General features: G+C 42.0%; 1 protein-coding gene across 5 annotated transcripts in view; it reads right to left on the reverse strand.

Moving 5' to 3' along the window:
- The window catches only part of uvssa (UV-stimulated scaffold protein A), a 47,298-nt gene that overhangs the window by 12,679 nt on the left and 18,840 nt on the right, over positions 1 to 15,779 (reverse strand). For all 5 annotated transcript variants that reach the window (XM_051954811.1, XM_051954814.1, XM_051954812.1 and 2 more), the window contains exon 9: positions 6,539 to 6,650. In XM_051954811.1, coding sequence (XP_051810771.1) covers positions 6,539 to 6,650 — 112 coding nt within the window. The remainder of the gene's footprint in view (positions 1 to 6,538; positions 6,651 to 15,779) is intronic.

Raw genomic sequence — 15,779 nt, forward strand, 5'->3', positions numbered from 1 at the left:
AGAAAAAAAAAACATTATAATCAAGACCACACACTGTAACGGTGTCTCCGATAAAACGCCGGTCAGTCGAGCAGATTTGACAAACAGAACACAAGCTGATGTGCTGTTTTTGTCTGTGTGCTTCAAAATACAATGACAGAAAAATGTCCTTGTGTTTGTTACCTTTGGACCGTTCTGCATTTACTTCCACATCATGCACGTTTAACCTTCCGCTCAACTGGAGGATCTAAACCGTCTGATCTGCGTGGAGCGATGAGGAAACTGAACTCTTTCTTAAAATAAGACATGAAACAAAACAAAAACCGTTTGCCTGCTGCTCCTTTAATTAACTCTCTACTTCTTTAATCAGTCTCTCTGCTTCTGTAATTTTTTTTACCACCTCCTGATACGTATTCTTGTAATGGTAGTGGACAAAAACCGGCATTAATTCATAAGATTTTCTCAAAATCCTGGTTACATTTGCGGGACATTTGGATGAAAACCAAGCTACTGTTATTTTAGTACAAAGGGAAAGAGTTAGCTAACACCAACTTCTGCTGCTGGAAACTAGGGCTGGACCCGAATATCCCAAATATCCGTTCGCTACGGCGGTATCCGGATATTAATTTTGGTATCCGACTATTCACCCCCCGCCCGCCGGGTCGGACGTTACCGGGCAGAAAGAATATTCGGTGTTACTGTCTTCCCTCCGCCCACTTCAGCTCATCTCAGCTCATCCATTCCTGTTTCTTACCACCCTAATGGCCGGGTTGCTGCCGACTCTGACGTCACGCTTCACTTGATTGCATAAACACAAGACAAGATGCTGAAGACCTCCGCTGTTTGGGAATTCTTCAGTTTAACTGAAGACAAAACGAAGACAAAATTTGGACCCGAGAGACCAGACGAACGGATCCGAATATTCGGGCCGTCTCTGCCACAAGCCCCGCCCCCCGTTGGACGTTTCGGGGCGGAACGAATATTCGGATATTCCTCTTTAATAGGGCCCGACTATTCGGAGGCCAGAAGCCACTATTCAGGCCAGCCCTAATGGAAACACTGAAGCGAATCAAACAAAAAAAAGGCTATTTATTTTTAAAAAGGCTGTTATTTAATTTCTTGATAGTCTATTAAATGGCTGGGGGTGTCGTGCATGCAAAAGTTATTTTTTTGAAAAATTTGCTTTTCCAACTAATGTGCTTTTGAAAAAAAAAAAAACGAACCACTGCAGTGGTTTAGCGGCCCTAACAGCAGCTCAACCAACCAACCATCTCCTAATACGTATTCACGTAACGGCAGTGGATAGAAATGGGCATTAATGCACGAGATTTTCTCAAAATTCTGGTTAAATTTGTGGTAAATTTGGATAAAGATCAAGCTACTTGGCAAACATAAACTATTACTGCAGGAATCAAAAAAAGGCTGTAAAGTGACACAGGGACTCGAAACTCACTAATGAGGTCCAACAATGCTTAATTTGTTATTTCATTTCTTGGTGTCGTGCATGCTAAAGTTACATTTTTGTAATAATTCACTTTTCAATGTAATGTGTTTAAAAAAAAGAAAACACAGCACCATGTCAATAGTCAATTGACTGCCTATTATCCCAGCCTCAGTCCTCTCCCTCTCCCCCCTCTCTCACTCCCCCCCCCCATCTCTCTCTCTCTCTGACGGTGAAATACCGACTCAATCTGCTCTTTTCAGAACGCCAAATGGCAGAGGTTTGTCTGGATGTTGTGGATGTTAAGACGCACAGATCAATGGGAGGAAATGTGTATAGCGTTTTGTGTGTGTGTGTGTGTGTGTGTGTGTGTTGCAGAGAAGAGAGAGAAAAGCGGGGGGTTAACGGGGTTTGAGAGAGAAAGAGAGAGAAAAAGAGGGAGAGGAAAGGCGGAAAGAGCTATCGATTTTCTGGGGTTAAGCAGGGCCTGTAATTAAAATGTTAATTTGAGAAAGAGAGAGATAGTGTCCTGACAGCAGAGAGAGGGATAAGAGGACTGATAATCAGAATGACAGAACGGGATGGAGGGGGAAAGCAGGGAGGAGAGAGGAGAGGAAATGCAGAAAAAATGATAAATGTGAACAACTGAAAGACTAATGGAATGAGAGAAATTAGAAAAAGGAACTGATGTGACAGGAAAGCTCACACTTTTAAAACATTCTTCTAAATCATCAGGGTTTTATTTTTAGATGTTTTGAACACATTATCGGACATCTCTGTGATCATAGAGACAGAAGCAGAAACAGGTTACTCTCATTTTCCTGGTGTTTGATGATAGGAGCAGTAATTCCTGTTTGCTAACCAGATGTACTGTAAAGGATCCTAACTTTACTGCAGGGCTCCAGACTGCATTTGCATTTCATGCTAAAACCGACGCACTGACGTCGTCCTTTAACAGCGAAATAAACCCAAAAGTGTGAACATGGGGCATAAGGTACGAAACAAAACATCAGCTCAACCCACAGGCTTTGCTAAGAAGAGGCTGAGGCATCTTAAGTACAGTGGGTTTTTTTTTTGCGAAAACACATCAGCCAGTACAGCTCAGGAGAGATTTAATTACAGTAAGTCCTCAGTTTACGACGTCCTCTACCTACGGCGTTCGTGGTGATGTTGCCATCTCCTTTAAATCTATTTAGAAAGTCTTGTTCTATCATTCCGACGCATGCTGTTTGTAACGTTAAAACAAATTTAGAGCGAGAACTAGCTGTAGACTGGAGTGAACGACTACGTCGTTACGGAGCGCTACACAAGGAAGACGGTTCTGTTTACATTCGCTGGATGTACACCACATCTGATTGTGCTACAATCGCTTTCTATCGCTGTCTTTTCTTGTTTATTTTTACTGCACAGTGTTTTTATTGTCCTAGATTGTGACTTTACCACTCTGTCAGCGTAGGCGAGCGACACAGGTACATATGCGAGTTCCAACTTATGGCAAAAATGTCGTTACGTCGCGCCGTAGGAACGGAATCCTGCCGTAAGTTGAGACTAGGGCTGGCCCGAATAGTGGTTTCTGGCCTCCGAATATTCAGGCCCTATTAAAGACGAATATCCGAATATTCGTTGTGCCCCCTAACGTCCGACGGGGTGGCGGAGACGGCCCGAATATTCGGATCAGTTCGTCTGGCCTCCCGGGTCCAAATTTTGCCTTCGTTTTGTCTTCAGTTAAACTGAAGAATTCCCAAACAGCGGAGGTCTTCAGCATCTTGTCTTGTGTTTATGCAACGAAGTGAAGCGTGACGTCAGAGTCTGCAGCAACCCGACCATTCAGGTGGTAAGAAACAGGAATGGAGGAGCAGAGATGAGCTGAAGTGAGCCGAAGGCGAAGGGAAGAGACGAGTTCCAAATATTTTCATCTGGGGGGAGGAGGGGGTGATCACATAGACATATGTGTGTATGTTTATGTGATCACAGGACGATATGAGCCGCTATGAGCCGATGTGGGCCGAAGGAAGACAGTAACACCGCATATTCTTTCCGCCCGGTAACGTCCGACAGAGGGAAAATTAAAATCCGGATACCGCCGTAGCGAACGAATATTCGGGTCCAGCCCTAGTTGAGACCCCCTGTATGTTGTATTTAAAGCAGGACGGCAGCAGCATGGTGTGTGTGTGTGTGTGGTAAAATCTGGGTACAGGGCTAATAGGAGCTCATTAAAGAGGTTGCATTGTTAATTTGGTGTGGCCCCTTTAGATCATTACCTAGCCCACTAATCACCCTGACACACACACACACACACACACACACACACACACACACACACACACACACACACACACACACACACACACACACACACACACACACACACACACACACACACACACACACACACACACACACACACAGCTGTTTTGGGGCCCCATCAGATACAATCTAATTACTCCAGCGTCTAATTGATTACTAATGGAGGGAGGTGGGAGTGGAGAGGGACGGGCTAGCAGGTAAAAGCAGAGGCTGGGTGTGAATGTAATGACTCTGTGAGCGCTCAAAGGCCGCCGTGACGACAACACGCCTGACCCCAGCAATAACCGCATGTCGGGTTATGGTGCCATTAAGGCAGACTCATAAACACACCGAAATCCAAACATGAATCCATACGAATGATGGAGAGACGGTGAATCCGGCTGACGGAGCAGCACTGTGACGGGTTCTACCGCCGCCTGGAGCTTCCACCCCACCGCCGGTTATGACATTAGCAGCATTCGTCTAATATTTAGAAAAAAAAAAAACATGTTTTCATGTAGCTGACATAGCAATAACACGAGCAGGCAGCCGGTCATCGACCTGAACGTTTGACCTCTAACCCGGCGCTCTGCCTGGGGGCCAGACGTGATCCATACCGGTCTGATAGAGCCACGGCACACGGAGGAAACAGCCATTCGTATGTAGGTACCGACGACTGTGTGCAAGAAGGCAAATGGATCTGCTGACAGGACGTATCCATCAAAGATATAGAGGGGAAAATGCTGCAGGAAAAGAAACTATCTGTCTCCATTACAAGGCGGTGCTGCATTTCAAATCAGACAAAACGCACACTTAACAGTCAGAACCCGGCGTACAAGAGGACGACAGTTTACCGAGGCTCAACAGGCGTTTACGGGGCGATAATTCCCGTGTAGATACAGAATTTACTCACGGCAACACCAATATGAAAGCGTAAACACACCCTCTGTCGGGCTGTGCGTGGGCTTTTTGTCTACATCGGAGCAGTTTTTTGAATAATCATCTGCAGTTCCCTTCAGCTCTACGAGGCATTTTAGCATCTTTTAGCCTGTTTTTTAGCCAAAATTCACATTCTGAATCTGTCTAAAAGCTCCGACAAGCCTCTTTCCTGGCAGCTGTTTTCAGTGACAACACCAGGACAAGACGGTATTTCCTACGGCGTTGGAGAAAACCGAAATAGAGCCATACAAAGAGTAAACTATTGGACTTATTTTCACTGGAGGAGAGAAATACAAATGAATGCTTAAGTCGCACACATAAACTACAGTAACAGAAAGTAAGCTAAAAGTCCGGTATAGAGAAGGAAATTAAACATCCTGCAGTATAGTCTTTGATCTCATTCACTTTAAATCTTCCTATATTGCAGGGGTGTCCAACATGAGGCCCGTGGTCCAAAAGTGGTCCTCCAGAGGGTCCAATCTGGTCCTCAAAGTGGAAAAACGACAGAGAAGACATTAACTGCAGATTGTAAATTAGTAAAACTATACATTTAAAATCATTCTAGACCATGACAAGTTGTTTAGATCATGAAGTAAAATACCAGATTGTTCTTTGTTCTTTTGTCATTTTGTGTCTCATTTTTGTAATGTTTTGTCTTGTTTTGTTGTCTTTTCTTGTCTGACTTTTGTCGTTTGACTCACTTTTTTGTCATTTTGCGTTTTCTTAATGACCTCGCTTGTGTTTTTTGTCTATTTTTCTGTCATTTTGTTTCTTGATTCTGTTATTTTTTTGTCTCATTTGTTCAATTTTTGTCTCATTTTTTGTTTTGTGTCTCATTTTTGCAATATTTTGTCTTTTTTGTCTTTTTTTTGTCTGACTTTCGTCGTTTGTCTGAAGTTTTTTTTGTTTTGTTTCCTTTTTGTCTTGAAACAAAGCAACTGACTGACTGACAGCTAATGCTTAATGCTAAAGGTTTTACACTTTCCAAAGTCATCCGGTGGGCTGGTTTTTGGCCCGCTGCACAATTTAAATGAAGAAAAGAAAATCCAAACAACTTCATAGATGGGCAACAGCGTACACCCCGTCAAAAGTATTGAGACGCTTTCTCATTCAAATAAATGAGAAAGTGTCTCAATACTTTTGACAGGGGGTGTATGTTAAAAAAAAAAGGAAAAAGGTGTATCTTATGGACATCCCCTATTGCCCTTAAACACAGTAATGTCTCAGTTCTGACTATTTCTTTTAATCAGTTTGCAAAAAGAGACAAATCTTTTTAAAGTAAACATCCTATAGAGCTAACTCTACATCAGTTGGGTACTAATTAGGTCATAGACATGTACGCGAACTCCAAATAGAGAACTGCTAATTGTCTCTTTATTTATTTACTTTCTCATTATGCATGGTGTTAAAACATCCCGTAATGAAAACCGAGCAGGCTTTGTTAAAGCAGCATAAAATAAACCAGCCAAGCTTCTAAACTGCTGAACACAAGTTTGATTTTAGGAGCTTAAATGAGGTGAAGTGAGGCGTTTGGTCAAAGAAAACAACCAGCGGAATGAATTCCTCATAATCACATCAGAGCACATTTGAATAAAATAAACTGAATGTGACATCATGCCAGTTTGCCGGGACAATGGGTGTCTTTCTCTTTTCTCTCACACACATAAATAAAGCCACTTAAGAATCCCTTTACCTGCACTTCACCAGCTGCTGAAGGCCGAGTCTTTGAAGCGTCGCCACGTGTGTGTGTTTGTTTGCAGAGTGTGTGTGTGTTTGTTTGCAGAGTGTGTGTGTGAACCTTAAGAGATTAGGGCGGCAGCAGGTCTCCTTTTGTAACTTAACCTCACTATTTATGCACGTGTGTGCGGGTCTGAGGCGTGTGTTTGGACTCACCGTACTCGGCTCGCAGATGCTCTGGAATGTGCGGCTCGTAGCCCTCTTTTTCTGGAACCTCGTCGAAATCGTCGTCGTCGTCGTCGTCGTCTCCGTCCGAAGAAGCCTTCAGCTGTGGAAGAAGAGTAAGGTTTTACTTTTGAGAGCTCAGTAAAATGTTTTAAATACAGACGATTGCTTTAAAAAACAATAAAGAAGATTAGTTGTAGTTTGTGCAGCGTACAGTGACAGAAAAATGCAAACAAAGCATCTTATCGCTCGCTTGTTTCAGGGTTTTCAGTCACATTTCAAGGAGCTAATGTCACTGCAGAACAAAACTAGAAATGCACTCAGAGCACAGTGCTCCTCCAAGGCTGCTCAGCTGCTGTATCATTTCCAACGGATGAAATCTTTAATAAAAAGTGACTTTTGCGCTGAGCACAGATGTGTTTCTGCATGTGTACACATGTACGGATACCGAATCACGTGACCTAAATATGTAGCGGGCGGCTCAGAAACACCCCCACAGTTTAATCAGCTGTTCCTTGGATCATTTCTGATGGATAAGTCCTGATAAGTCCTCAGAGGTGGAGTTGTAGTAGGATCACAGTCAGCTGATGTAGTGTTCACTGGTTGTCATGGTTACAGTGACGCTGTGCCGCTATCTCACCATGATACAGAAATCTGTAACAAATCTCCACATTTGTCCAAAATGATCAGAAATTTGTCCAGAGCCTGCTGAAAAAAAAAATCCTCTCTTCCTGTTCATAATCTGTCCACAGTGAGTTAAGCATCTAGGATGGCTTATAAGGGTCCCAAAAATGACGAAAAACAACAAAAAACACGTCTAAAATTACTTTTAAATAAGTGTCTTCTCTAAATGTTGTCAAAAATTACCCGAAATATATATTAAAAAAATTGAAAATAAATATTAAAAAAAATTAAAAATTACCCGAAATATGTGCAAAATGACACAAAACATTATCGCTCCACCGCGTTCCTCTGCAGAGTAATAATGTAGAATATCCTCTACATCCACTTCTAAGCACGCAAGTTCACAGAAATGTTTCATGAGTGAAGTCGACAACAAAAAAACGACACAAACAGCAGAAAACCGTGAACGTAAAACATCGAATCAAACTACAGTAACGTACAGTTTCTCATTGTGTTACTCTGCCGCTTCGGGTTGTGTGATCTCTTTGGCTCGGGGGGGGGGGGGAGGGATGGCAATGATGGCGTGTGTGTGTGTGTGTGTGTGTGTGTGTGTGAGAGCATAAACGTGGCTGTGATGAGCTGCTATCAGCGCTAAGCAAAATTTATGGTTTTTAATTTCCTGGCGAGGTTGTTAGCCATTGGCTGGGCTACAATGCAGAACACAACACTCCTATACACACAGGGATCATTTCCATAACACAAATGTGTGTGTGTGTGTGTGTGTGTGTGTGTGTGTGTGTGTGTGTGTGTGTGTGTGTGTGTGTTGGCTGCGATGCTATTAACGGCTGAGGACGCACACAGACACACACTCTGGTCTAGCAGCATAATAATCACAGTGATTAGCGTTATGAGGAGCAGTAAAACCTAACGTTAAACTAACCTCTTATTCCCAAAGGCCTCTTTTTCATTAGTCTGTAATGCCCCCCAGAGTGTGTGTGTGTGTGTGTGTGTGTGTGAGCGATAGAAGGCTGCTGTGTTACTGCTGATAAAGCCCATTAAAATGTTAGAATTAGTTTACAAATGATGAGTCCTTGAATGATTACTAAAACACCCCATCCACCCAGACACACACACACACGCTAACACACACACACGCTAACACACACTCAGAGCTGAACCATAAGACAGAGCCAGTTAACCGTGTCACAAACCTGTGTACACACCTCCTGATCCAGCACCAATTAAAACACTTCATATCACAACACACAATTCGGTTAACAAGCAACAATTAACAACAATCAGAGCCTAATTAGCTCTCATTAACGAGGCCACAAACACAGACACACGGTGGGAGGTCTAAGAGGGAGAGAAATGAGTCCTTATTTATGACATGTGAAATGTACACGCTCTTATGTGGAGTGGACTAAAATGTCTTATCCAGCACAATCTGTTAAACTGCTCTTTTATTTTAGCTTTTTACTATTCCAGAAAGTTCAGCAGGGAGAGAAGAGAATGCATAAATATTAAAATATAACATTAGAGGAGGCGTTATCAAAGTATTTTAGTGCTGATGCGTGAAAACAAAATGACAGACTCCCTAAATTGCCCATAACAAACACACAGAAACAACTTCACAGCGCGCTACTGCAGTGCTTTCTTTGCTGTACTATAATGTTTTCATACATGCTTTTCTTTTATGTGCGGGACAACGGCTGGAAATCAGCCTTGTGCTAAATCCGGCTTATTTACTACAACTTATGACATCGTACGCTCATTAATTTGCACTTAAAAATAAATGAAATGAACAGAAATGCAACACAACAGAAACATGGATGTTCACTTTGTCTCGTTAAAACAAAAAAGTAACACACACACTTAACGCCTATGAAAGCAGGAATTACCACAAAGTTGGCTGGATTTGAATTTTCTGAAGATAAAGTGTAAAATACGGTCAGAAAACGTTACAGGAGTGTTTTACTGAGATCAATAAGAAGGCTGAAGGGTCTGATGAGAACAGACGCTGCACCTCACGTATCTGTTCTCAGCTGCTTTTGACTAAATTATTTTAAGTTATTTTAAATCTTATTTTATGACGGTTATTCTAAACAGTTACTATTTTATGACAGTTATTTTTAACAGTTATTCTAAATCTTTTTTTTTATGACTAACTCTGCAATATAACTTCTAAACAGCCCTTGTTTTCTGACTTCTGTTTTTGATCTTTTTACTGTTCTGACCTTTTTTTTAATGATTTCATAAATGTTTTCTTTTGTTTTACTTTTAATAATTATTGTCATCTTCTGTCTTAATGTCTTTGTAAAGCACTTTGAATCGCTTTATTGTTGAAATGTGCTACATAAATAAATTTGCCTTGCCTTGCCTAATTGTACTGTTGTACTTTTTATTGACTTGTTTTATTATTTTAAGACTTGTACAGTGTATATGTACAGCTGTTTAGCAGGTAATAAAAGTTAATAAATAAGGGATTATTTTAGGTTCCGGATTTGATTTGGTTGTTTTCAGTCCGCTAAGGAATGCGGTGGAGTTAGGTGACGATCGCCGTACGTTTGTCCGTCTGTCTGTCTGTCAGCAACATTACTCAGAAACAGACCAACGGATTTGGATGAAATTTTCAGGGAAGCTCAGAAATGACACAAGGACCAAGTGATTGGATTCTGGCAGTGATGCAGCTTATAGTCTGGATCCACGGATTAGTTAAAGATTTCTGTATCATTCCCGGATAGCAGCACAGCATCACTGTAACCATGGCAACCAGTGAACGCTACATCAGCTGACTGTGATCCTACTACAAATCCACCTCTGAGGACTTATCAGGACTTATCCATCAGAAATGATCCAGAGCACTGCGCTCTCTGAGTGCTTTTCTTCTTTTTCTTTTGTTGTTTTTGTGTAATTTCTTTTCTTTTCTTGCCTTCATGACACTGTGGTATGTCTGAAACAAATCAAATAACTTCAAATCCAGGAAACTTCTTGCTGCTCTGCTGTATGGATTCATGCTCTAAACCCTTCTGTGAGGCAACGACTGTAATGCTTATTGAACTCCGTCTACCTGTGTGCAACTCGTGCTTTTCTCTTTTAGCTGATAGAGATGAAACTTGTCGTTGCGTGTAAAATCTCCACAGCAGTAGGAGACATCAAGAACATCAGAAAACACTGAAGTGAATTCAAGTTTTTGCTTTTACAAATTTTCAAAAGTTAGGTCACTTGAAAAAGTCCTTATTGTTGAAAGAAAAGCATTTTTTCTCAGTGAAGATAGCATGAAATGAATGATAAATCAGTGTAGACATAGTTAATGTGGTAAATGACTGTTGTAGCTGGAGATTTGTAATGGAATATCTCCATAGGGGTACAGAGGAACGTTTCCATTTCTAAAAATCAAGTGACTTCTTGTAAAAAGTAACATTGCAGGTAGTTAAACCTAGTGAGACCCTGATTCGGATAAAACAGAGCTGTTATTACTACAAATTATGCTTTTAATCTGAGTGAATGTGACGTGCGAGATGCTTCAACCTGATCTTATTTATTCCCCCGAGAAAAGCTGAGGGAGTGCCGTTAAACACAAGTGTAACATTTTAAACACCAAACCAAACTTTGTCCATTACTCCACTCCGCTTTATTCATCGTCGGAGGACAATGGATTGGCACGCCGCACACGTACGCACAGATATAGTCTCTATAGGTTTTGTGCTTGTCTACTTTAATCCCGGCTGGTTTATTCTGCTCTGATCAATGACCTAAGACTAAGAAGTGATCACCCAGCTGGAGGAAAATCCTGCCCTAACATCATCCCTTTTCCCCCTCTTTCTGCCTCTTTGTCTCTAATTCACCTTAATTTAATCCAGATAGCATCGAGCGCTGTCGGCCGGCCTGGCAGAGCTGTAAGTCTCACAGTAGAATTAGCTTTCCTCCAGAAACATTTTGCTGACGGGCAGCGCGGCTAAAATATGGCCTCCATTCCCCCACATGGCTGCACGGGGGGCTGCTTTGCATTTTAACAGAGCTTTGGTTTATTCTCCGGGACACACGCTCGGGGAGAAAATCACACAGCAAGCGCAGCGAGTTCCCCACGGGAGATAAAAAGCGCTTCTTTAACCGAAACTCAAGATTTAGCAGACAAATTAGAAGTGATGGTTTAAGTAAAGCAGAGCCATGTGTCACTGTAATAGGAAAAAGGACAAAACAAATATTGGTAACTTCAACATTAGAAATAGGCCCAGATAGAAATAAAAATAGTTCCAGTAGGGCGCAGAATAAATAAAAAAGTCTTTTAAGTAAAGCTGGGCTATGTGTTTCTGTAATGGCAATGTTTACTCAAAGATAAAATAAAGAAGATTCCTAAAGGGAAAATAGGGACGAAAGAAAAATAAGCAGTTCTTTAACAAGCAAATAAAAAAGAGATCTGTTGGAATAGGTCGCTAAAGTCGGGTCCATACGTTATCCGGGTAATAAAACAGCTCCAGTGGCAAACATGTGACGAACCAAACATCAGGAAGAGCAAAGAAACGGCGTGAGATTAGAGCAGCAACTCACTTCTTTCTATCCGTTGATCTGTCAGTTAATTTTACAATTAATCACACGCACTTTAACAATGACATATTAGCTGTAAAAGACCTCAACAGCTGCTAGCAAGGCAACACGCTAAACTGAGATGATATTTGTCTCTAAAAGCACGTTATCAAGAGAGACACTAACGGTGCTGCAAACACAGAAGTCAGTGGGAACGTCCCACAAGCAAGCAGTTTGGAGGTGAAATTTTTATCAAAGTCCAACGTAAAAAGCACTAAGCAAGCAGTTTGGATGGAGCAGTAATGCTGAGCGCTAGACTTTCCAAATCTGAGTACACACATATGATGAAAACTTCCTCATTTCACAAAGTGTGTGAGCTTTGTAGAAGTGCGTCTATACAAAACACATACACAGAAAAGACCTTTAGCGTTGAACAGAGTCTCAGAGGGAATCCAAACAGACAGGAAAATGGTATAATAGAAACAATCATGCTTCCGTTGGGTGGACATCCGTATAGTCAATACTAAGACTATTCAGGTACATCTTCTATTTTTGCATATTTGTCCCACTTAAAAGTTTCAGATCATCAGATTAATTGTAACAGAAGACACAGATAACCCACGAAAACCCAAAATGCAGGTCGTGTTTGTGTTTTCTCCAGGTTCTCCAGCTTCCTCCTACAGTCCAAAGACATGCTGAGGTTAACTGGTGACTCTAAATTGTCTGTAGGTGTGAATGTGAGTGATCGACTGTTACCTGTCCAGGTGAGCCCTGCCTTCACCCTAAGCCAGCTGGGATGGACTCCAGCCTCCCTACAACCGTCGAGAGGATTAAGTGGTGTACAGATGATGGATGGATCTTTGATGATTAACTTCCCTCCTGCAGGTCTACGCTGGGACGGAGGTGGGATTTTTGAAATGCTAAAGCAGCAGCACAAAGTCTTCTAATTTAGTCCAAAATCAATCTGTCAGCTCATATTTAGGTTTGTGGGCAGCACGGTGAGTTGGTGGTTAGCACCGTTTCCTCACAAGCCCGGTTCACATGCTGGGATCTTTCTGTGTGGAGTTTGCACGTTCTCACCGGGCTCTCCAGCTTCCTCCCACAGTCCAAAGACATGCTGAGGTTAACTGGTGATTCTAAATTGTCTGTAGGTGTGAATATGAGTGTATTTGTTCTCTATTAGCACCTACTCCGCTCAACTCGCTTTAGGTGGTTTTCCATTACAGTTGAGTACCACCTCATCGTGGGTGTAGTCGTCATAGCACGGCGACCTGGAAGTCCCTCAACATCATTTGTGTGCGACACAAACACAACAATGGAGCACATTGAGGCCATGGTATACCGGCTTTTTGTCAGATTCAGAGTAAAACAGTGCTGCACCGTCGCTGTTGAAAGTTTTTCTTTTAAATGGTGGATTTGGTTTTCGTGCTCTCGCGTGTCGTCACTCTCTGTCCAATCAGTGGGCGGCACTCTGTAGACATCACATTATCAGCTACAGTCAACTCGCTTAGAACCCCGGCCAAGTAGGTACTAAAATAGCACCTGGAACCAGGTATTAGTCCTGATGGAAAACCTCACAAACCGAGTAGAGTCGATCTGAGTAGGTGCTAATGAAAAAGCGACTTCTGTAGTCCTGTGATCGACTGTTACCTGTCCAGGTGAACCCTGTCTTCACCCAAAGTCAGCTTAGATAGACTGTAGCCCCCCCATGACCCTACAGAGGACAAAGTGGCGTAAAGATGATGACATATGGGTGTAACGTTAATATGTTCATCTCGGTGAAAAACTGACAATCGGGTAAAAAAATCGAAGTCGAAAATGGACTAGAGACTGAAGTACGCTGCTGCCTCCACAGGTGTCTTGCTTATTCAGCTTCTATACCCTCTCCCCCTCCTCTCCCTTAAGCAAGACTCTTATCCTTTATAAAAATGATGTGAGGGCGCCGCCTCGGACAACTGCTCCCCTGACTTCATTTGTCTCTTGGCAAGTTTGATGGCGCTGCGTTTAAAAACCCATTCAATCTTATAAACCAAAAATTAAATGTAGTCGACTGTGATGGGCACTCAGTGCATCTGCTATTTATATGCTAATGTACACTCAGCCTGCCAAGGTCTGGCAAATTATTACTGCACAGCCATAAGTCAGGTGTATGGCAGAGAGGGGAGGGGCAGGTTAACCATCTCACACACAGAGGAGCAGAAGAAAGACTGAGAGGAGGAGGAGGAAGTGAAAGGAGAGGAGGAGGAGGTGAAAAAAGCCTTTGGAGATGTCTCCATTGTCTCCCCTGACAGGTTAATATAGCTCTCCACCTGGCTTCACACACACACACACACACACACAAAACACACACACACACACACACGGCGGCGAGATGATTTCATTCTACATTTAAGGCCGAGATAGAAAATGTCTTTTGGGAATGCTGAATGTCTCTAATACCGCCATTATCGCACGGCGTTTCCTTTAAGAGAGAAACAGCTTAATGAACACATCACACACCGACGCATTAATAAACACACAGACGTCTTCCTCTGCACGCATAAACGCAGATATGAGAAGTAACTGAAGACAGTAGTTGGGTTTCCATTGCAGTTTTTCGCAAAATAAAAGCGATATTTCTAAAATTTCGACAAAGTATATTTGCGCTTTGAACGTGTTTCCATTGAAGGTTGTTCTGGGCAGAAGCATCGTAACTCTCGTAAAATATCATCCCGCGAGATTTCACTGCAGGAAGACGGACGCCCTAAACCTGTTTCTATCTCCTTCTAACACTCTGCATTCCTCTGCTGTTTGCTGTCTAGTATGGCAGTGATGTTTTTCTCAAGAATAATGGCAAGAAAAGTCTCGGTCTCCTCTTCTGTCCACACGTACCGCGCCATGTTTACTCTGAGAGAACTGGTCATGTGACCAGGTACGTCACGTCCGGTGACGTATAATTGTGGAAAAAGTGTTTCCACTGCACTTTTGCGATATTTTTCAATATCGAAACGTCTGAAAAACCACCTCATGAGAGCGTAAAAACTTTTGAGCGATATTTTAGTCCTTTTTTGAAATTCAGGTGTTTCCATTACCAGTTTTTTATTGCGCTATTTACATTTTGCACATATCTAAGGGTAATGGCAACCCAGCTAATGACAGTATGTGGTGACGGCACAGTCTTCTGGGGTATTTTAACCACCTGAAACCAGTCCAGTGTCTACTATGAAGCAGCCTGAATCTGAACAAGGTCGTAGGGAAGGTCAAAGAGTGAACCAGAAAGACTCTCAGCACTGAATCCAGAGTGTTTAACTTCACAGGTTGGTACAAGAGGTTTTAGACACCCCTGAAAAGATGTTGACAAAGACTGGGGTTGATTATCGCTGACCAAAGGACACGAACATTTACACATTAATGAAGTCTTCTGGGATGATATCAAACCGTGCAATTTAACTTTTGAATTGGAAGCCAATGAGTTAATTCGTACTAGATTTAACCTTAACCAACCCATTAATGTCTCAGGACCTCCTTGTCTACAGAGCTTAAAGTGGATCCTTCTAAAATCCACCTGAAACTGTTTTTCAGAGACATTGGTAGTCGTCAGTGACTATATTTCACTAAGTTGGAATTCGCTTTTGTTGCACTGATGGTTGTGCTCTGTGTCATCTTGTGAATTCTCTTTAGTTGAGCACTTTTATACTGTAAAGTTATGTACGTACACTACCGCTCAGAAGTCTGGGGTTGCTTAGAAATGTCCTTATTTTTGAAAGAAAAGGGTTTTTTTTTTAATGAATATCACATTAAATAAATGACAAATCCAGTCTAGGCATAGTTCATGTGGTAAATGATTATTGTAGCTGTAAACAGCTGATTTTTAATGGAATATCTCCATAGGGGTACAGAGGAACATTTCCAGCAACCATCACTCCTGTGTTCTAATGCTACATTGTGTTAGCTAATGGTGCTGAAAGGCTCATTGATGATTAGAAAACCCTTGTTCAGTTATGTTAGCACATGGATAAAAGTGGGAGTTTTCAGGAAAAACATGGAACTATCTGGGTGACCCTAAACTTTTGAACAGTAGTGTAAGTGGCTAGAAGTGGAA

This window comes from Acanthochromis polyacanthus, chromosome 10, assembly GCF_021347895.1.
Source record: "Acanthochromis polyacanthus isolate Apoly-LR-REF ecotype Palm Island chromosome 10, KAUST_Apoly_ChrSc, whole genome shotgun sequence".
NCBI classification, from domain to species: Eukaryota; Metazoa; Chordata; class Actinopteri; family Pomacentridae; genus Acanthochromis; species Acanthochromis polyacanthus.